General features: G+C 42.0%; 2 protein-coding genes across 3 annotated transcripts in view; one reads left to right on the forward strand and one right to left on the reverse strand.

Moving 5' to 3' along the window:
- The window catches only part of slc49a3 (solute carrier family 49 member 3), a 40,489-nt gene that overhangs the window by 7,777 nt on the left and 8,725 nt on the right, over window positions 1-23,987 (forward strand). The window contains exons 6-10 of one of the 2 annotated variants that reach the window (XR_013964737.1): window positions 491-607; window positions 900-1,052; window positions 2,098-2,255; window positions 2,551-2,651; window positions 2,879-4,444. Coding sequence is in view for 1 of the 2 variants with exons in the window: in XM_080774028.1 (XP_080630154.1) it covers window positions 491-607; window positions 900-1,052; window positions 2,098-2,255; window positions 2,551-2,651; window positions 2,879-3,090 (741 nt within the window). In the remaining variant the exon portion in view is untranslated. Of the gene's footprint in view, window positions 1-490; window positions 608-899; window positions 1,053-2,097; window positions 2,256-2,550; window positions 2,652-2,878; window positions 5,131-23,987 lie in introns of those variants that run through there. The other variant, XM_080774028.1, reaches the window with a different exon arrangement.
- On the reverse strand, window positions 5,752-23,922 carry ncbp1 (nuclear cap binding protein subunit 1). The gene is made up of 23 exons (XM_080773901.1): window positions 23,769-23,922; window positions 22,218-22,306; window positions 18,704-18,804; window positions 18,310-18,466; window positions 18,076-18,183; window positions 17,707-17,828; window positions 17,418-17,487; window positions 16,700-16,915; window positions 16,383-16,480; window positions 15,527-15,590; window positions 15,315-15,425; window positions 15,031-15,095; window positions 14,119-14,181; window positions 13,386-13,460; window positions 12,331-12,434; window positions 11,325-11,456; window positions 10,899-11,001; window positions 10,181-10,274; window positions 8,655-8,758; window positions 8,358-8,475; window positions 7,354-7,512; window positions 6,959-7,072; window positions 5,752-6,778 (listed from the first exon to the last, which is right to left on the reverse strand). The coding sequence occupies exons 1-23, from the start codon at window positions 23,800-23,802 to the stop codon at window positions 6,665-6,667; spliced, it is 2,415 nt and encodes an 804-aa protein (XP_080630027.1). The 5' UTR covers window positions 23,803-23,922; the 3' UTR covers window positions 5,752-6,664.

Below are 23,987 nucleotides of genomic sequence, written 5' to 3' on the forward strand. Positions count from 1 at the left end.
TGACCTTTTAGATTAGAATAATCTAGTTGTTATTGGTTGGGTCTTTTGTACTTTTGTGTTTTTGTTTCTTGATGTGTCTTTGTCTCCTGCCTCCCTTCCCCAAAAGGAACAGGGTCAGGGCAAAATACAAATGGTATTTAGTTTTTGTCTGTTTTGTTTTGTTACTCCCCATGTCCCCTTTCCCCAAAAGGATCACAACGGAAACAAGTCTAACGGCTTTCTTGTGGCTTTCTTGTGTTCAATCAAAACGGGTGCGTTGGATAACTGGAACTGGTGAAGTAGAAAAAAAGGGATCCCGCACACTGTCTTCACTTACAGCATTACATTTATTGAGCAACGTTTCGGTCGTTCAGACCTTCATCAGGCATGATACCTGATGAAGGTCTGAGCAATACACATCTAAAATGGAACTAGATGGCAGCTTCAATTGTCAGAAGTGAAAAGCTGTGACCTGCAGGACTGATGAAAACTTGCATTTGTGTCCCTGTAGTTACTGAAAAACAAGGCATACCTCATCCTTCTACTGTGTTTCGGATCGGGCATCGCTGTGTTTACCTGCTTCTCTACGCTGCTCGAACAGATCCTGTGTGTGAAAGGATACACCAATGTAAGTGACATTATGCACACATTTGACAATAGCAACTAACGTGATTAATTATGTATATGTATGTATGTGTATATTTGGATATTGAATGGATAGATTGATGCTTTTCTATAAACCTGCTCTGGAGACAAGGGCAATGAATGCAGATTAGGCCCCTTGTGGGATTTGATCCTAGGTCAAGCCAAGGATAATGCTTGCTAGGCACAAAGCAAAAGCTCTTTTAATGATTTCTCCTCAGTCCTCATCCTTGGTCCTTGGGAAACTGACTTTGTTCATGCTCTGGCTGTGTTTACAGGACTTCTCTGGCCTGTGTGGAGGTCTCTTCATTGTGTTCGGCATTGTAGGAGCAGGGATCCTGGGTGTCTACGTGGATAAGACCAAACAGTTTGTGGAAGTCACCAAAATCAACATGAGCTTCACTGCTCTGGCCTGCATTGCCTTTGCTGTGGTGAGGAAATAAACGGTTAGGGTTACATTTTCACGTTATAAAGTCAGATAGATTAATGAACTCTTTTTAATATATTTCCATATATCCAAATTACCAATTGATTGATTTATTGAATAATTTACTAGTCAAAAATGTAAACGGCTTGCGGCACGTAGTACAATCAGCACACAATCTTGGCACAAACACAGTTCTGAGGTCTGCTATGAGAATAGTCGCCCCAGGGGCCCCAGGTTCCTCCAGGTACACTGATGCTCTAATGCGCACCACACTTGGTACAGGCAGGGCTGCTCTGCTACACAAACTGGACATTCAAACTTTGACTGGTGCTGCAGATAGTGAGCACGAAAGCGTATATCTAATGTGCGGCTGAGCATAGCCTGCCTCTGATTGGCCTACCGACACTGCCCGTCTTGACTCTTGACTGGATAGTCTGATCTCTGCTGAGAGGTGGTGGAAAATAATACGGTATCGGTATGATACAAGAGAACTGCCTGTAACTTTTAAGTTTTATTTTTGTAGAAGAGGCAAACTAATATTGTTTATGCCGTTATGCTTTGATTGAATGATTGATTGAATATTTACGCCGTAATATGATTTGATTTGAGTGTGTTCTAAATAAAGTGTTTGTGTTGATTATTGTGTAATGTATCGTGTGTAAACGTGAAACAGTATTGTACTGTAAAAAGGTCTCTTTTCCCTTCACCTTTATCCTTTTTAGTATAATAGTATTAGTTTACACGATAATCAACACTAACACTTTATTGAGAAGTACACACGCAAATCAAATCATCGTACACGTGTGTAATCAAAGCAAACGGTATAAATGATATTAGTTTGGCTCTTCTACAAAAATATTCTCTTGTATTATTTTACCTCCACGGAGTAACCTCGCATCTCGGAGGACAGTCGAGACGGGCAGTGTCTGTAGGCCAATCAGAGGCAGGCAGTTACCATGTCTATGCTCGGCCGCACATTAGACATGAAAGGGTGCTTTTGCCCTGATTATCGATCATGAAATATTTCCCCTTCTCTTCCTACCCACCAGGTCTCTCAGATGCAGGGACAGAAAGTAGCCATTGCAGCCATTTGCTCCCTATTCGGCTTTTTCGGTTTCTCCATCTACCCGGTGGCCATGGAGCTGTCCGTGGAATGTTCCTACCCTGTTGGAGAAGCTACTTCTGCCGGCCTCATCTTCATATCAGGGTATTACTGTCTCCAAGAAAAGCTATAACATTCTTGTCCTACACAGAGCTTTCCTGTAATTTTCAATGGGCTGTTTTAAACTTTGTAGTTGCCTGAAGAAGGTCAGTAGACTTAAGCTTGCAAATAAATCTATTGATTGTGCACAGATTTGTGTGTGCAGAGCTTCCCTTTTTTTTTTCAGCAGATGATTTTACATTTTTGTCAAACTTAGTAGTTGCAAAATTATATTTGCAAGGTGCATGTTAATGACTTTGACTGGTTATAACTGTCGTGTGCTCTCAATGTGTTTTTCCAGACAGATTCAGTCAGTTCTCTACATAATGCTCCTTCAGGCGCTGTCCAAGCGGGTCAGCTCTCCTATTGCTACCTGTTCAACTGATACCCAGTCCTGGAAGGGTAGGGTGCATTCTAACATGTAATGACATGACATACTGTAACATGAGATAGCATGACACAATGCAGTGCCTTGACTACAAACCATGCCAGCTTGGGTGGCCTTATTGGGACACCCGGGTTAGGCTGTCATTCTCATCATTTAAGGAAAGTATGGAGGAGGGTATCTGATGCAGGAGGAAGGACTGGACGATAAGTATTTCATTGACTGTTTTTTCTGTATCTTGCAGTTTCCGTGCTGGTGATGGCAGGCCTGTTTAGTGTGTCTGCCTGCGGCTGTATCATCTTCTTCAATACGAGATACAAGCGACTGGATGCTGAGGCACAAATCAAAGGCACCGCCACCCAGGACCATAGACAAGTAATCTGGAGTGTGGAGGAATACCCCCCAGAGTGCCCACCCCCAGAATTGAATGACATAAAGACAGAGTGTATAAAGTGAAATACACCACTGGCTGATGTGGTAAAGTCCTCTGCCAGGACTGAAAGGAACTATCAGCTGATCTAAAACCGGATCCCGTCAGAGCCTTAACTTCCACTGTCTGCCTATTAGCTTTCTACTGAAAAAGAAAGCTGTGTTGCCAAAGTCATTGTTTCCTTATTAAGTGGTGGGACCCAAAAGGCAGAGCCTTTTGTATTCTTCACATCCTTCACCCTGTCGCAGTTCTCCAAGCCAGATTACTTGAACACTGACCCAATTTTCCACTGAGAGAATAACACACAACATGCCAAAGAAATGGAGATGGTTATTGGATGTTCATAAAGGGGAGAGAGCATGCCTGGCAAAGGTATAGTTAAACTGACTGTTAGCTTACCTCATCTCGGGAAGAAGGAACAATGGAGTGCTACAACAGTACACCAGGGCTAAAGGTTTTTGTTTGTTTTCTTCATGCATAGATACATTCCTGTGTAAATACTTTTGTATAACCTTTTTTTTTTGTTATATGGAATAACAAGTAAAAAGCAATCACTGTTGGTACCAACACAGTATTTAACCACTTAAGCCATATATTTTGTTGTACTAAGGTGTTTGGCAGCAAAGAAATATGATCTACACCAGGCGTGACCACACTTTTATGACGTGAGAGCTACTTTCAAAATGATCAGCTCAACAAGATCTACCCACCATTACTGAAAATAGTTTACCTGAGAGCGGCGCTAGCATTACATATAGTAGGACAAATGCACTTGGAATGGGAAATAGAGGGGGGTAATCTAATAGTTAGGGTTTTCTTTGTATTTAATTTGTAATGATACAGACATTTATGCACAGCAACCCTTTAACTCAAGTGGCAGATGGCAAAAAATGTTTTTTATATATTTAAATTAAATATTCTTTAGGGACATGTCCTGTGATGTACCTGCACAGCCTTTGTGATCTACGCTTAGATCGCAATCTACCTTTTGGGCACCCCTGATCTACACGCATGTAAATCAGCAATAAAAACAAAGAAAGTGAAACATTTTGAAAGTGGTTAAACTATAAAATTACGGGGCGCCCGCTGGCCTAGCGGGCCAGGCGCATGCATGCCACATAGGCTTTGGCCTGAACAGCGGGTCTTGAGGCCCTTACGGGTAATTTCTTTTCCATTTGAACACTCAGAGTTAAGGGGGTCCTTGCAAATAAAACATCTGAGAAGAACCACTAATAGTTGGACATATATAGTAGTAAATGAGTGTCCTACACATTCTGAAGCAAACATGGAGACATGACATTCAGAAATAAGAACATAGTGGTGTTTGTAAAACAGAAAATCAAACATTTGCCACAGACACCTTTGTCCGTGTATGGACATGTTGGTGACTCCAGGCAGTGAGTGCTAGCCTGGGGACCAGACGAATCTGCCGGTGCAAAGCAAAACTGCCCACGCAGTGATAGTGAGTGCACTGACCATAATGTTCCCTGAGTTTTAACCAATTGATGCCTGGTGCAACCTGTACGTTCTACCTTTGATGCCCGCGCGCTCTCCGTGTCATCAGCTATTGCTATACATGTAGCAACATAACGATTAAAAAAAAGAATGAATCTGAAGATTTTCAGAAACCTTAGGTCAGGCCGTAGAAGGCGTTCCCAGATTCGGCCTCAGGCATCAATGAGTTAAAGGACTGTCTTGTGTTGCCTATGCCCAGCAACAAAGCAAGAACGGTTAACTATGGAAACCTGTCCCAATATGAATTATAAAAATGTTTTCACGTCACTGGGGCCAGCTGCTAGCTGAGGCATGGTGGAGGTGTAGTCTAATCAATCTCAAAACAAATGTACAAACATGATCGATCATGTCTGTGTACTTGAACGTGAGACAGTGTACTTGATATGTATTGTGTACTCCCTGATCTGTAGCATACTTAGTTAGGCTATGAGAGACATCTCAGACAGCAAGGTTAGGTCAGCCTTGCTGCAGTAGGTTGTCTCTCATATCTTGTCACGTCATTAGGATCCAGCACTATATATGTCCCTGTTTATGTAATAAACTTTGTGAACCTTTAGCGTGATACTGTCTCGTCACGTTATTGTTCTCCTGGGCCCGCCGTCGCCATACCGAAGGAATACTTCAACCGGATTATCACACACCACCCAGCCTGCACACACTACCCGTCTGTCAAACCAGACGAGGGTCCAGACGTCCAGTACTTAAAGTTAACAAACTGTCAACTATTAGTAAAATATCAATTTGTGGCAAAAAGATGCTTTTTGGTGTCAAGCATAGTATACCTCTTACCTCTGTAAAGGTACATTTATAATTATTTTTGCCTGCTTTACAAAAATTGGAAAACAAAATCTGTCCTATAGTTGGTAAATTAATACTGTATCAATTTATTTTCTACAATATTGTAGTGTATTGCCCTGAACATGAAGTCTTGTCCACAATATGCACACTGGGTGAAACTAAGTTGTCAATATGTCTCTGAACCAGTGTTATCAGGTAAATAAATCCTCTACACAAACTGGGAAGTCATACAGTACTGAACTAGTACAATACTAGCATGATTATCAGACTGAAGCTTCCACTCAGTCAAACAGTCAAGACATTGCAATATATTTCATCATGGTTTCATAGCCTTACATGGTGCGTGTCTGAGACAATAGACACAGCAGGCAAACGGACTCTACAGATTTTTAATCATTTCCCCAATTTCACATAAAATACATATAAAAAAGTAGAGCACTCTGGGTTTGGAATCAATCGGAGGAACACCTGAAATTGCCTTATACTGAGGGTTTATTTTTTTCTACTGCTCAGTTCTGACTCGCAGATGATACATTTAAAAAATACACTCATAGGACTACGAGCATTATGATAAAAATAACAAAACAAAAACCTAACTAATACCATACCGCAAATAAATGGCCAAAAGATTACAGATTCCCGTTAGCATTCCTACTTTCAAAAGGAGTACATGTAAAACCAAAAATTGACCAATGAGATTCTTGAGGCAAGAACTGGTTTCTGTGCAAGTATGGTTGGCATTCAGTCGGTTGACTATATACACTGACTATAAGACTAAAAGGTCAGTGGACACCATTTCTAATTAGGTTTTCTAATTAGTGCCCTTTGTTCCAGTGAAATTAAATGTTTATGCCATAGCTACAATGATTGACATGATTGACAAGGTCATTCTGTTTCAGATTGACAATCCCTGGTGACACCCACACAGGGCTGCACAAAAGAAAAACAATGTAATTGTGACGCTACCAATTTAAAAAAAATGAATTTGGTCAGCTGTTGTACCTTGCCCTCATCTCCACCTTTATACAAGAGTTAATATAACCACACAATAATGGGGAAGAAAAACATTTCATCATTACTAATAATCATCAAAATATTATGCAAAAATATAAACCAATCCACTTCTGAATGGATTGGTAGCAGCTATACAATTAAGATTTCAAAGGGCACTAATTAGAATCATTAATTGGAAAGTCTGTCCACTGACTATTGGTCATCATATAGCGCAAGCGTATATGGCAAGTTTTTAGAGGGAGATGAAGTGTGTGCGTGTCTGTATGTATGGTCTTAGAGCTGCAGGGCACAGAACTGCTGGTACACAGCCAGGATGTGAGGGTCAAGCTCTGCGGTGAACAGCAGGTTCTCCAAGGTGCCCATGTACTGCTGGATGGTCACATGGTGCTGGGGAGAGAAGGACCATCAATCAATCATTCTATTCATCCAACTCCAACTGATCCATTGGTTCTTGAAATGATTCATTTAATGGGACCAAATCCACCCATAGGAGCCACATTGTAAAACCCTTTTTTGCAGAGTACTTCCTTGGTGTGTTTGTATGTAATGTATATGCGAGTGCTTTACCATAAGGAAGATCTGCTCCAACCTCTCGATGCAGTTCTTGTACCAGGGAGTGTTGATGTCGACGCTGGCCGTCTCACAGCGTACCAGGTGCTCCGTCAGCATCATGATGAAACGCTGCAAGGAACACAAAACAAATACTGATTACAATTACTAATATATCGTCGCTGTCAGGGGGAAAACCACCAAACTCCACTTTCTTCTTCCATAAAATCAATGCTATTGAAAGATTGAATACAATGAAAAGTATTAAAAAGTCCTTCAGACAAAACCACTCAACTCCATTGGACCATCAAACTGTCTGCTAAAGCAGATATATTTATTGATTGACTGGATACTTTATTAACAGGCCAATTAATACTAAATATTGTTCAAGTGGTTTAGAACCACTGTGGTACCTGGAAGATGACAAGGAAGAGGTTCTTCTGTTCACTCTGAGCAGACTCCACTTTCTCCTGGAGTTTATCTATCTGCTCCTCCAGCTGACCTTCCTCGTCCTCACTGTTCTTCTCCATGTCTTCATCGTCTCCGCTGTGAGTGCTGTGAGTGCTGTCCCTCTGCACACAAACACACAGAATGATCAGACTTTTCTAACTCAGGCAGTGGGGTCTTGAACCTTTTCATTTCAAGGATCCCCAGTTTTGTATGCAATAGGCCACGAAACTATGCGTACATAACGGTTTTAACACAATCATTCCTGGACAACCAGAGTATTAATTTCAGATCATTGCATACATTCATAAAAATGTCTTGATCTTTCTTGAATCAGTGGAATGTTATTGGACACTATTGTTGACGATAGAGACATTTAAGGCTCAATCTATGGTCACGTGGTCAGGAGACCGGGATCAGTAGGCTAAACGGGATCAGAACGTAATTCCGACGGAGCATTAGTCTGACATGTGGGAACAACGGTCAGACTACCGCTCAAACATGCGCTGCTCCCGTGCTTGCGGTTAGGGTTAGAGGTAGGTTGTCGGTCTAATGACTAAACAGTGAGGTTAAATTAGGATTAAAAGCCCCCCGAGGCGGGGTTGGCGAAAGGGCCTTTCTGTGTGGAGTCTGCATGTTCTCCTCGTGTGCCCTAGGGTAGGTACCAGGTAATCCTGGTCTCTAAACTGCCTCCCCCTGGCCAGCGGGGGCGCCTGAAGGGGAAAGGAACTGTTTGGAATAACGTGTTCCTTGCACGCACTACTTCCAACCAGGGAAACTCCCCCCAGTCAGGTGTAAAGGAGCAACTTGGACACTCATGCATGAAGGAAGCATGAGTTCAAGTCCGTTGCTCTCCCCAGGTTGGCGGAGGGTGTGTAAAGCCCAGGATCACATTAGATAATTGACACAGGGGTGAACAATGGGTTAAAAAATCGTGGGATAATCTTTTTTTTAAGGAATAAAAGCTTACCCTCTTGTGTTGCTGTTTCTCCAGCTTGTCCTTGGCCTCTTCCAGCTCCTTCTGGATCTTCTGCACATGTTTGTTCATCTTACGGATGGTGGAGTGCAGAATTTCCCAAACGTAAAACCTATACAGAAGACAGGGTCAGAAGTGCTCATCATAGTTATAATTTGCTTTTCCATTCCAATTGACCCCCTTCCAGCTGTTTCCTGGCAGCCCCAACTTTGAAAACATGGTCACTACCCAACAAAAGGGCCTAGTAAATCCACATGATTAAATCTCTGATCTCTGTCTGTCTCTATCCACCTGGTGAATTCGTGAGCCATGTCCGGAGAGAAGAGCCAGTTGGCCACAGCCGCGCAGTCCACAATCTGGGTACGGACCATCTTGTCCACCAGCGTAGCGGTCATCTGTAATAGCAGTACACACATGGTTAATATTGAATCCATCACGTTTTACTTTTTACACTGCATTATCAAGATCCAACTAGAATCTATCTATCCCTTTAAGATTAATTGAATTTGGTGACAATAGTCTCTGCATTCAGAAATGTTTTCTTATAAAATATCTGTTCAAATATTTGCAACTGGCTGATCTAGGGCATACAGAGAGACAGAGAAGAAAGCGGTGGTCATGGTGGTTAAGCAGGTATCAAGCTCATAACATTTCAAACAACGCAGGCAGCACTAGTCCACAAACCGATACACATCAGTAGGTTAGTCTTTCACGTATGTATGTTTACTGTAGTGTCAAACAACAAGTCTGCGGTCTGAAGGCTTGTTCTGTAATCCTGTACATGCATGCGGTGTGTTCTTGTTTAATCAGTTAGTGGCTACGTTTACATGAGCAGTTAAATCCCCTTTTCATTCCGAATAGAAGTTCAATCCTATTAAACGTTGTTATGTAAACACCTACAAAAACTTACATCCGATGATCCGAATGAAAACGCTCGATGCGATCTAAAAACCATTCCGATGTCACTGGCCGGATTACTCCGATTTTCAATGCGATTGAAAGAAATTTGACTCATGTATACACTGCTTCGGATGTAAATTCATTCTGGTCTTTCTGAGCATGCTCCAAGGCGTTCATATCCAAGGCGCGCCGTCGGCGCCGAGGAGTTTGCACATAGAGCGCGTTATTTCGTTCCTTTTTTCAGATCCGAAATCCACAAAAAAAACGTGGAGCAGCAGCAGATGAGATACCCCTGATCTGTGTGTGTGTGTGTGTGTGTGTGTGTGTGTGTCACAGTGTGTGTGTGTGTGTGTGTGTGTGTGTGTGTTCAACAGTCTCTCTCTCTCTCTCTCTCAAAAATAACGAGCGACCCAATACAATAATAATCATCAGTGTTGCGTTGCGTGCCCTGGCCGTGCTGTAGATACAAAGTATAGTAGTAGGCCTACAAATAAAAACGAGATGATCACCTTCCCAGCGGAGAAGCGGAGCCACAGCGGGTGGGGAAAAAAAGACGGTAAACACTAAAAATATATGCCCGCGCCGCCCCTATCCAACCAGCAGCCTCAAAGCTACTGCGGAATGAAATGATGGGATTTCAAAGTATCGTCTTTCGTCTGTAATATGTTTGTATTGTTGAGACAGTCACAATGAATGAACTGCCTATATTTTATGTGTCCAACAGATGGCGTAGTTTCACGTGAATTAACATGTATCATGTCTTCTATCACTTCTCCATATAAACACTCATTCGGAATGACCATTTCCCATGTAAACTCGCGGCAAAAAACATTACATCGGATGTATTTTATTCTGAAGTATTTATTCGGAATGATCACCCTTCATGTAAACGTAGCCAATGTCAGACTGGTTTTTACCTCTGGATGGTTCCTCCAGACCTCATAGATCACTCGGAGTATGTGCAGTTTGCCCTCATCACACTCAGTCAGTGCTTTTAACACCTCGTGGAACCTGTCAAGAAGGGATTTAGAAATACATATCATCATCAGGCCCTGGACACATTATGTATGTATGTGACTGTTCATTTTCTCACGTTTATATATATATATATATATATATATATATATATATATATATATATATATATATATTACATTTTATTTGCAGGTAAACATAAAATGACAGTCACAGTGTAAGGCTTCATATACATCATAAATAAACAACGTATTCCAGTCCATTTATGAATGTCCATCATTATTAACATCGGTGTCGTTCTGTTGATTTCTATATTCAGTCAATTTCTCCCATTTTTCAGTGAATAGTTCCTCTTGCAGTCTCAATGTATGAGTTAGTTTCTCCATTACAAATATCTCCTCCACAATGCTCAGCCACTGCTACGTTTATGGAAATGCTATAATTGTTGTCTTTTGAAGGACAACAAATAAATCAGATCTGTACTACAGAATTTGAGAGTAGGTTTACTTGTACATTGACATATAAGTTAGACTCATCAAATACAAAATGTCAGTTTTCATTACTACTCGGAGTACGATACAATTATTTCCGTATAGATTAATTGAACCCACCCCTACTTGGCACAGTGGTTGGGAACCAACCAACCACACAAACACTCACTTGGCCAGGGCACTGAAGGAGTGGCTGAAGGACTTGGCAGCCAGATGGAGCAGGGTCTGCAGAAACACGTCAATTTTCAGAGGGTTGAAGCTCTCGCCGTCATCTGGAAGAACACAGATGGAGATAAACGGACAAAGAGAAAGTAATTCAGAAAGTAGGACAGATTCAAATTCAAACTACATGTACCCTGTCCTGAGGTCTAGAATGACAAAAATATGCTGGTTATATGCAGTCTCTCTAGCTAGCAACTTATTTTAATGAATAAAACATTTGAACCAATCTGTATGGTACATCGTCGTTAATACAATATAACTAGCATATCTGCAGTGGCTGGAGGTGGTCTATCGATATATTTTGACCCTAGGGCTAGGCCTGGTGTCTGGTAAGACACCATACTGCTGGTTGACAACCCATGGAGCCACTCACCGTCATCGTCCTCCTGGTTAGGGTTGGGTACGTCCTTGAGGATGGTCATGATCTCCTCATTGGATGCTCGGTTCTTGATGGCGTTGCTAACGGTGTTAGCCATTTGGTAACCTGGCAACGTTGCTGCGGATGCTGTTGGGGAGGAGGCACACTAATGACTTTCAAGTCTTTTACATTAATTTATAATCCGCCGCTCCTGAATGAAGTGTCTGGTGGTGGGAGTCTGGTGCAACGCACTGGTCCTGCACTGCACCTGGTGAGTGAGCGCAGGAGTGGACCTGGTGAGACGTAGGAGGGGCTCGGACAGGAGTCAACCCACAGAGCCTAGTCCTTCCTCTCCTTCCATGCGCCAGACCTCCCAGTCTCGGCAGAGTAGTTCTGGACCGGCGGACTGTGTGACCCTGTCTTTCCCTAATGGGACTGATCGATGCATGTCGGGACTTGATCCTGGCTGGGTCACTTGAATGAACGAAACCCCGAAGACCTTGAGATACATCACTGAGTATACGTCCCAGAAAGGTGACCTTGAGATACATCACTGAGGATACGTCTCAGAAAGGTGACCTTGAGATACATCACTGAGGATACGTCCCAGCCAGGTGCATCCATGCCATGTTTTTTTTGTTCTTATCATCCATACCCCAATAACACATTTGACCAGAATGGTAATCTAAGGAAATTTAACTGGAGGCATACTATTCTAATATGTTCGGCAAGCTCTAAAAATACTGAGTGTTTAAGTAGTGCACTCTTAAATGAGCATACCGATGACTGCTTTGGACATTATTTAACCACAATTTAACTAGGAATTCACTTGGAGATGCTTCGTTCCAAAAGGAGAATTGGCCATGGAATGGGTACACAAACAAGCAGCATAATAACAGTGTATCAGTTACAAATACAAACAAAAGTTACATCACTACAGATAAACACACACAATTCCAGTGCAATAAATGTCAGGGTCAAGACGATAATATTATTGTCAAATAAAGAATGATTGACTTACGATTACTCTCTTCTAAGTATTTGTAGTAGAAGAGGGGTTCTGCTGGGATGAGTGCTGTGAAACTAGCAGGGACGATGTCCACTATCCTCTGGTGGTATGACAACCTAAATGGACAAATTGACAACTCAGCAGCTAGGACCAGAAATATAACTTGTTGCATTGTAAGGGGTTTGTGAGCTTGTAGATCTGCTACAACTTTCTTACAAATCCAAATGATAACAGCTTTTGTCCCCACAAGTCTCAAGATTTGCCATTGACCACGATAAGAGAATTCCGGTCAAATGTCCGCTAAATTTTGTCCCCGCCCGTCTCAAGTTTGCCATTAATGATGAATGAGAAATGACGTCATATGTAGCGAGCAAATCAGCCAACCAATAACAGGCAATATGCATTCTGATTGGCCAATGGCCAGTATGAGATGATGCATGATGATAAGAGCTGATAATTCAGCTAAATATGACGTAAATTAAGCATCAAAACATTAAACAGCATTGACATTGAATGGAAAACTTGTAATGTAAACGAGCAAATTGGCAAACCAATCACATGTTGGTAGGAGCAATGTCAAATGTCCTCTAACATAAATTGATGTACGATGACAAGAGTGCCCCTCATTTCACACGGTTCTGCCTTCATTGATAGTACAGTGGATAGAGACAGGAAACAAGGAGAAGCGGTCAAGTTACACCCAACAAAATTAGGTCCAGCCGGCTGGGAATCAAATCAGGGACTCACTGAGACTGTCACTCAGGCATCAGGGCCTATGTGGTACACACTATGGGCCTTAATCAGGTGCAGTACTTGGTTTAGACATTGTCATTGGTTAGACCAGTCATCAGTAGAATCCATTTCTATCAGTTAAATGAGTACACTTGATTTAATGAAGCACATGGGGCGCTTGAGGGCAAGAGGCAGAATTTCCATGTATCACTTGAGTTCAAGCTTGTGCCTACATTCCATTACACAATGCGATGTGATGTATAAGAATTAATATTTGTATAAAGCAGACAGAACATCTGAGGCGATGATATGCAATGACTCTAATATTTTATTACCTCATGCATTTCTCGAGCACCTCCTTGACAAATTTGGGCTTGGGTCTGTCTAAATCCACGGTTAAGCAGTCAGCCCTATGGAAAGATATACAAGTCACAATACAATCAACACATTTTAGAATTTGTGCACCATTAAAAGAAATGATAATAGTAATTAATTGATTGAAAAATTAATGTATGCTGCACTTTCTGTATTAATATTTTCAAAAACAGCATGCACTGAATGAAATGTAAAGGTTCAATATAAAATTGTACGAGTAATTATTAGACTTTAACACATTCATACGACGTGTGGAAACGTCATAGCTAATCCAAACAACTGGTTGCGATGCGTGTACACGTCCTAGCCTATCCTATCCTTCTGCAATGTACTCCTTGCTTTTCGCGCATGCGCGGTTCCCTTCCCTGTTTAGTGATCAGAAAGAAAGGCTCGCCACGCGTAATCTAGGGATATCTCCGTGGTTTTGACCAGATGGCTATACGTAGGTCTTCATTTCTGACTTCAACATGCCTCTCACCTGGAATATTAACGCTTCTAGAGAGACTTGATCGTAATCATAGTAAGGTAAACAAGCAACATTATGCCTATTCTGAAAGAAATCCCGGCGCCGATTGTGTTAAAATCATATGCAATTCTCAGAACGCAATACCGACCTTCATTGTGCACAGAATTAATTTGCCGCAAACATAAAACATGTGTAGTCCCATAAATATTGATGCAGTATTTACTCACCAATCATCCCAACTCCATCGAAATTGGAAGTTGCTCAAATGATGAGCAAACCAGTTGAGGAGTCTGAAAATATTCACGAGACAAGCTTGTAAAACTTGACCACATAAACAGATGCAATTTCTACAAGGCCTTTTAATTGTTTGACAACCGTAAATCAATCGATGGCCTTTACATTGTTGAAGATTGAAGGTACTTTTACCAATCAATTTGTATGTATAAAAACATTTTTGCGTTACCGGCAGAGAAATGTATATTTTTTGGCCTCACTCTTGACATGGTCAACTGTCTGGTCCTACAGTACCCAGAAATCTAATCACTGTGAAGACTTTGCTCAGACCTTTAAGGCTGTTGCACCTTGTGTGAGAGGAGAGAATGGCTGTAGTTTCCTCTTTCTTTTGATTTGTTGCTTAAAAAGGGATATTTCACTTTCAAAAACACCGTTTTTAAGTTGCTATTGTCCTAATACGGGAGCGTATTAGGAGGATGTTCTTTTCCAAAGAATTATTAAAAATGAATGACAACAGTACCGGTAAATGAAAATCCATATTAGACAATCACATATTAGGAGGGCAGTATCAGTCAACAGAAACAAGGTAGGGTATTTTCGAAGAATCTATCATAGTTAAAATAAAGTTTGAGGTTACAATGGGTTTGTATAGGAAATATCTAATTACTGAATCAAGTAAGTAATCAAGTAAACTGTAAACTGGGGTGTTCACATAAGCCGCCTTGAGTAGACAATAAAATGAGTGAGTTTTGATCAAGACATGGAGATAAGGTTGTAAAAACAGTAAGTGATTCACCGGCCCAAATACTCCATACAGAGACAGACAAAGCCTAGGATTCATATATCGATGGCTATGGACAATCGGATATACACAAAAGAGACACATCTGAGAGTGCATAGTTTACCTATCTATGCAAGCGGTGTTCATAGTGTCCAGTCTCATGTACAGCATCTCTGTAGCTTGGGCCAACTGGCATTCAGCTGTTAAGGTCAACTCAAATGACATTTTATAATTAATTGAACAAATCTATATCAATGCCTTTAAATAAATAGCAAACAGCAATATATATATATATATATATATATAATGCCAATAAAATAACTTCACCATTGGTACAATAATAAATTAGCTGCTCAAACATACAGCATTTTAACTAAGTTAAATCATCATCACAGCCGGTAAGGATACAACTTGGGGCAGTGATCCAGGCTGCAGTTTGCAGAGTTCAATGAGCAATGTGGTGTACATGACATCAATGTGTGGTGGAACAGGGAGCTGGAAGAGTTGTCCAAAAATCACCTGTGGCAAAGAGAAGCAGACATTTATTTTTCTACTACAGTGGGAACACCGGTCTAAAAAGATTTCTGGTGAAACAAAAAACATATAAAATAACCCCATACCTCCACAATGTGATAGTTAAGTGGAATCTTGTTCTTCCCTGGATAGCTGAGTAACTGGGCAGCACTGAAAATAAAATCAACATTATTTTAGAGAAATATAAATTCAAGAAATTCAATTGAGATGGGGAAGAAATCCCTTTACCCAACCACTTAAACCCTATATACTTTGTTGACATGGTGTTGCTTGAAGATTCATTTAGTCATTTATTTTATCCTACTAGTTTTTAGTTTGTGCAAGAAACCTCACTGGCTCCCTGTTTAAATGAAACATTTCAGGGCAAATATCTAGCAATCTTTGAATAATGACACCACCTGCTGGTCAACTACAAGTACTATGAAAATAGGATTGACACAATTATACAAATCTCAAACAGGGAAATGGGATTAATTCTACAATTTACAGGCACCAAAAACAATTGTACATAGGATAAACATAATAAAGAACAACTTAATACTACAAACTTAATAATACAGCTAATATAAGCATTGAGAAAATATGTGAAATAACTCCTAGCACTAGCAGCGTGTACATCCCATAGAGAATACTGTATACAATGGCTGGACCACACACAAAGACAAAATGCTCAACTTGCTAAAGGCTTTTCTCCCCCTTAGGGTGTGTTTTAAATTCTCACATCCAGACATGGAAAAGAGGCCCATAGTTTGAGGGTGATACATTTGGTACAGTGGGTCCTAAAGGATTAAAAAGATTGGCCTAATGAAAAGCGACAACCCACCGCAAGAAGCTTTTATTGCAATTTTAATTTTGCCCACTCGGTGGCTGGTACTAATGAACAACACTGAATAGCTATTGACCGGAATACCGCCCTCGAAACCAGAGATAGCCGTTCCTCACCATGTTTTCCTCTCTTTCCAGTGAGATTTGATGATATTGTGTAGGTTCTCCTCAATAACAAACCTCTCAACTGAATGGCTGCCGGGCATAACAGGGCCCTGAGGATCGACAGAAGACAACGTTGTAGAGAAAAACAGTGGCAATACTTCTAGAATAGTAATGGTACACAATAATTTGTACTAATCATTATTTATAGAACCAATGTGTACCAATCATTATTATAGAACGAATCACTATTTTTTAGAGTGGGAGCTTTTGGGCTCTACTGGTACACTATCAGTTGATATTATCAATACCCAGCCATATGCACACCATACCTCAGGGGCATCAGTGTAGTCAAACATACGGAAGACGACGCTGGGCATAGGGTACTGGGCGTCAGGCATGTGTCCCGGTGGGGTGAACGGAGGCAGGTTGTGCTGCAGGGCCTCGCATAGTACGCTGTCGAAGGCAATGTAGGGACGCAGGATGTGTCGCTCCTGCCAACGATCCTTTTTTAGCTTCTGAATCTGGGCCCAAAGGCAGTCTAAATACTGGGAGGGAAAGGGAGAGGATAGGTTACAAATACATTTCATTTTACTACCCTATTCCAGATAAATAAAGACAAGTGACAGGACAATTTCATTTGATTGTGTTAAACATCTTCTTATAGATTGCACTTGTTTCCACCTCTTGTGTTTTTATTGTTTCACTGCTGGATTCGTTAAAGCATCTTGCAACCTTGTTAACACCCCGAGCGGCAAGGACGGAGTTCTCCGTTCAATCAATTAGTAACGCCCAGCGCTCTCAGCGACGGAGATTGATAAAAGGACAGAGATTTATTGATAAATCCTGTATTGGAAACGTGACGCATCAGTAATCAATTTACAATCGAACCATAGCCCTATGAATCAGAATCGAATCGTCAGGTACCTAGAGAGTTCCGTCCATACATGTCAACCTGCTACCCCTCTACCACCATGCCATCACAAAAAACGTTTTTGCTTGGACTTCACATATGATTGGATTTCAATATACAGTGGCTGTTTCCCTCACCTCCTCTTGTGGGTGGGGCTTCTCTGCTGTCCACACCTGCAGCATGGAGACATGAGTCTTTGCTCGTCTCCTGACAATCAACAATGAGACACATATTTGAACTTCCTTCCAGTTTAAGGAAAAACCAGACACTGTGCATGATTCTGATGTCTAATAAATACATTACTATATGTAGTTTGAGAAATAACAGTGGGATGTGAATGAAAGCGAGAAATGAAAAGAAAAAGCAAGAAAGGGGAATAGGAAAAGATGGGAGTGGAAAGTTATAACAAGAAATAAGAACTCTTACTTCAGGTAGCCCTCAATCTGGCTGAGCATTCGGTCCATCTCAACATCCTTCTTCTCGTACAGCTCCTTACCAACCCAGGGCAGACAGGACAGCACCACGTACACAAACCAGTCTGACCGCACCTGACAGGACAAAGAAAAGCGTGGTCACTTTTTTACCCCCCTATCTTGCACAGATCAGGGTTTATCTTGTAAAATATACTGTATAATAATGTATTGTTAATACATCTGCATTTAATACAACAGTGCAGGATTGGAACTATACCCAAATGCACATTTAAAAATCCATAAGATCCATATTATTTTGGTTGTTCTTCACAATAGCACAGGTGAAACCATGTGCACTACATTGTGTGCCCCCAATAGCTACCTGTGGTACGTCCTCCTCTTGCGTAACACTAATGAAGTTCTCAAACATTGCCACCATGGAGGGAGCAGCAATCACATGGCAGTTGACCAGATCAGACAGAAATCTCACCTGCAAAATGGACAACCAGCAATGAATTAAAAGTAGGTAAAATTAAGATTACATGTATAGAAATTCAACGAGTCAAGAGAAGTCAAAGTCGTTTGTATCATCCACAAGGTCACTTAGTAGCCCTACCAAGTAAAGAGCTTCATTGTAGAAATTGTTTTTTAACGTCTCCTTGAGTTGTCTGATCATGGCCTCCACAAACTCGCCACCAAAGTTGTAGTTTCGGGCATTGAGAAGGCCAACCAATGTTGTATACACAGATAACTTCTCAGGTAGGAGCCGGGCACTGAAAATGCAGAGAGAGACAACCGAGTTAACTGTAATCCTGGCCTCACAACTTTGGGCATGTCATTATAGGCAAACTTTTTTTTTTTAACAGCAAAAAAGATTGACACTGTCATATGACAAAGTTGTATTATAAGAGAACAGGCTTTAAGGTAGTAACGTTAGGGCTCATGTGGTTAAGACTTTAATAAGAGAGAAAGAGAGAAATAGCAATGAGGTAACAGAATACAGTACGTACACAGCACATAAAATGCGCAGGATTTTGTTTTTGTAATTTGGGAGGTCGGCCTCTAGGACGCCTGCAAGACCTTCCAAATTGCTCTCCAGTGATGATGTACTCTGTGGGGCAAAAGAAACACCATTGGAAATAGTTTACAAGCAGTGGTAGGTACTGTAAATGTTTGACCTTGGTCCAAGTTCGGAACTAGCTACAGTGGTTCTCCTCCTACCTCACCGACCGGACCTACCAGGTTTCTTGGAAATCAATTAATTAATTGATGACAGCTGTGTAGGGGTGAGGATTGCGTGTTGATTCTAATGTACAGGATTCTATAGGTCACCACTTTTGGTGTGACACACACACGGATTCTGTTTCTGTTTACAATGCGTTGTCAACACATGCTGAGTTGACAAAGATTGCCAGATTTCGGAGAAGACTGATAGTTTATCCTTTAGTAATTAGGCTGTGGAAATATTCACACTACTTTTGGATTTATTGGGATTGGCAATCTGAGGAAAGGAGGAGCAGGCTCAAGGCTGCATTTATTTTCCTTTTTTTTTCTCTGAGGGTGCATGGGATGATGGGAGCCCCTCCAGCAGGCTAGGGAGCCCCACTCAGGTTAGCGGAAAATGACCACGGGCGCAGGTTGCCAAGTAAAGTAACAAAATAGGAAAATAAATATATATATATATATATATAATTTATTTTAATATAATTATTAAAATTATGACGTCATGAACGGGGCCTCCCGATGCTTAAAGGCCCGCTGACACGCCCCTCGGGAGCTAAGAACTGCTATCAAACAATGCTATCATGATTCTGACGTCAGAGTGGCGAGGGGCTTTCCCCAACGACTTCTATGCGGGCTCGCCGGGCTTGGTGGCCGTGGTAGCATAGCAACTTATGCTACTATTTTGGTGTCACATTTAGCTTGAATACTGGGTGAAAGTCTCATTCAAAAAATTAATTTTTCGCAACATTGTTCAGGTGAACTGTGTGTTTATGCTTGTTCATTGTAATAATCAATATCGCTATGATTATTTTATCATACGGACGGACGGACGGACGGACGGACGTATAGTCTCTGGTCAGGTCCCCGCATTGAACTGGGCATGTGTGTACGCACACACACACACACACACACACACACAACTTTTAGCCGTGGCTATAGTGCATGACAGCGGGGAAGAGAGCCCGAGGCAGATTCCGTGCCATTGCATGTGTGTGTACATGTGTGTGTGTGTGTGTACACACATGCCCAGTCCCCCGTAGAGGCTCATGATCTCGTCCGCAAGACTATGCCTCGGCATAGCGATATTTATTATTACAATGAATACAAACATAAACACACTATAGTTCACTTGAACAATGTTGTGGTAACTAACTACGGTATTACAGAGTGAGAGCGAGGGTGTACATGTCAGCCTGCGGCTGAGAGGGGAAAAGAACAGTAGTCGCGCTGCTCTCACAGCGGCCAGACAACAGCAGACGTCCGTAGTCGCGACTGTCGCGCTGCGGGGCTGAGAGGTCTCAGAGCGGGCAGACAGGGGTGTTGGCGACCGGGGGAACATGGGACTCGACTCCAAAATTTGCGCTTGTGCTGCAGTTCCCCTAAAAAAACCCACGCCAACCTCAATTGCATTCAAACTAAGCATTTCTGGCGAAAAAATATTTTTTTTCAATTACATTTATAGCCAATATGACGCTAAATGTACCATCAAAAACGCTAGCCTGACCTATAGCCACTTGTTGCTAGCGCCGTAGCCCCGTTTCAAACGGTTTCAAACTGTTTTCAGTCAGACCACGTGATGTGCTGTACCACCCATATTAATTTCGGGGCGTGTCAGCGGACCTTTAAGGCCGCCCCTGACTTTGTACCCTCAATTTCTCCCTGTACACTAAATCTCTTGGCACTATCATCACTGCTCACAATCTATCCTATCACTGTTGTGCCGATGACACGCAACTGTTTCTATCACCCCCCCCCCCCCTGCTACTCAGGTGGAAGAGTGAATCACTGCATGCATGGCTGACATCTCACAGTGGATATCTTCTAACCACCTCAAGCTGAACCCAGTCAAGACTCAAGACTGAGCTTCTCTTCTTCCCAGCTAAGTCCTGTCCCATGCGGGACTGACTAACTATTTAGCTCTCGTTCAAAACACACATTACAGCTGTCACTTGACCCTGTAGGTTTACACATTATAACATAACAAATTAAACTGTTCCTCACCCAGGAGTCAATTGGCTCCTAATCCACAACAGTCTTGTGAAAACTTGACTATTTTAACTCCCTCCTTACTGGCCTACCGGCATGCGCACTTAAGCCTCTCCAAATAATCCAAAATGCCGCAGCTCGCTTGGTCTTCAACCAGCCAAAATTCTAACAGGTCTCCCCCTTCTCCACTCCCTCCATTGGCTCCCTGTCGCTACCCACACAGAATACAAAACTCTGATGCTGGCATTCAAAGCAACCAAAGGTTTGGCTCCCCCATATCATGCAAGTCTGATCGAACCCTACAAAACCTCCCGTGCACTCAGAACAGCCAATGCAGGGAAGCTGGAAGTACCTTCACTAAAAACCACGGGACAATGCGACACGTCCCAAACTTTACTCCCTTCTGGCTCCAAAACTATGGAATGCACTTCCCAATACAATCAGAACTGCAGCCTCAATCCCAATTCTCCGCCATAGTCTGAAAACCCACCTCTTCAGACTCCACCATGGCCCGTAGCACTTGCCCTAGCCCAAACGACCTTACAGGCGTATGCAAAGGCCCAATTTATGTAACTTAAGCCCTAACCACACCAAAGGGTCACCATGCGACTCCTTGGGTCCAAACGGTTGCAAGGAGTTAACGCTAAAACCGTCTTAACCCTTTGGTGTGGTTTGGGCCATTGAATTGCAACGTGCAACAAGACATATCAGACCGCAGGGCCAACGCTAACACCGTCTTGAACCTTTTGTGTGGTTAGGGCTTTAGATTTTATTTAGGCTTATAGCATCTTATGTAGACATAGCACTATAAAGTATACTATACATGCATAGTTTCATTATATAGATAGTCCACTGTTACGTTCTTACGTATGATTCTACTACTACTTTTTATGTATGTGATGTATTGCCATGCTTTTGTTCTTGGTTAATGTAAGCCGCTCTGGATTAAGAGCATCTGCTAAATGCCTAAATTGTACGTAAGGATTTCTGAAAACGTTCAGATTTGTATAAAAAATAAAATAATTATGTTGCTATATGAGACACAGAGGTCTGTGTGTGTATGTGTATGAGGGTTCAGCCAGGATTAAAGGTAAAACAACATAATTACACCAGGTCTAAATGTGTTAATGCCAGGTCAATTTTCTCAACATAAATGATAAATAATGAACTAATATCCGTATTAACTCCTAATCACTTTCAACCTGCCATCCCCATTCTGGGCATGTCATTACAGGCAAAACATCCATAAATTAGGCAATCTACAAATAATTCGCTATGAATTTGTATATTACCAAGACAGCAAGAGCCCATTACCTTCTCTCCCACACGACATATCAACGACTCCAAGCGGTCCTCAATTTCAATGGGCTCAGATGTTCGCCTCCTTTTGTGGGCTTGGCCTCCTACGAGGGAGAAGTGACAATTAAAAAACGTAGAATATTAATGATTATGAAATCAACAAATAGTATAATTTTATCCTTCATGTCACAAACCAGAATGCAATAACAGGTGAAGGATTACATCAGTGCTTCACTGTAGCCCTGCAAATGCATTGAAACAGCTACTCATTTGTGTATTTACATGTAGCTCTGGTCCATAGCTCTAGCAACGCATTAGAGCTATGGACCAGAGCTAATTTACATGGCGATGGGTTCATGGATGGGATTTATATATCATTCACCAAAACACGTACCCATAAACAATTTCTGTACTGTAACTGTACTACTATTTCTATTTATAGTGACTCATAGGAATAGACTATGTGACAACCAGGTATAGTCTGGTGACCACCGGAATGTAGACAGCACCCGGGTGAGCAGTATGGGTTAGCGCCCCAGCCTGAGTCCTCCGTGAGGAGGAAGCCCAACAACCCTCTGTGAGGCCTTTAGGAGGGCCATGCAAGCAGCAAGCGGAGCTGCAGCACCATTTCCCTGCGGAACCATTCCACAACCAACCACTCCTGAATGAACTGTCTGGTTCTGGGACTCTGGTGCAACGCACAGGTCCTGGGCGGCTGGGCCTGGTGAGAGCAGGAGTGAACCTGGTGAGACATAGGAGGGGCCCGGACAGGAGACAACCCGCACAGAGCATAGTCCTTCCATGCACCAGAAGCGTACCTCCCAGCCCTGGCAGAGTAGTTCTGGAGTAGTTCCAACCTAAGGCTTAGAGTATATATGGTTCCAACGGATTGTGTGGCCCTGGTTTTGCCCTAGTCCTAGTGGGACTGATTGAGGGTAGCTACTGGGACGTAAGTCGGGACTTGAGTGAGGGGTATGATGTTGGAAACCCCGTTGACCTCAGGATACATCACTGAGGATACTTCCCAGGTGCATCCATGCGATGTATTTTTAGTTATGTACCAACATTTGGCACTCAGTATTATCAGTGTTAATGGGTTTAGTGGGCTAATTAATACTGTATATTTATAACAAGCCAGGCATAGACTTTCTTGAGTTATAAAATCCTCTTGTATTGAACTGTACTTTCCTGTGCTATTTCCTGCAAATTGTTAATAAAGAGTAAAGTATTTAATCAATCAATGCAGGTTCACTCACTATCAGGTTGCCGCCCCCATACAGTCCACTGCCTGACTAGCTAGCTAACTAGCCAAGCTAGGATAGCAACTAGTCTGAGCAAGAAAGGGTGAAGTAGGAAAACACCCAACATTCAACTGATGCATTCGGTCATCATTTTGAGAACCTTTCGCAAGGTGGGAAACGACTCATACACACAATTACACTACGATGTTGTATTCATCACGTCACCTCGTACATGTGCTGCTGCACCATCGCCAATCAGCTAGCATCAGTTAGCCTAGCATATAAAACAAACACCCGGTAGGTGTAACTGTAACGTGAAACTTACCGTCATCCCCGTCGCTGTGTCGTCTCCTGGACATTTTTCGTCGCGCACTTTAACTCACAAGTGTTTATAAAAAACAGGCACTATGTAATCTATGTTGTTGTTATTATGAGTGTTTGAATTTGAATGGTCGCTGCATAAAAGAATAGCGGTTGGATTCAAGTGAAACACATCCGGCGCAGCCAGCACGTACCGGATGGAAATAATGGTTGGTACATCAGG

The sequence above is a fragment of the Protomyctophum bolini genome (assembly GCF_963924005.1).
Source record: "Protomyctophum bolini genome assembly, chromosome: 10".
NCBI lineage: Eukaryota > Metazoa > Chordata > Actinopteri > Myctophiformes > Myctophidae > Protomyctophum > Protomyctophum bolini.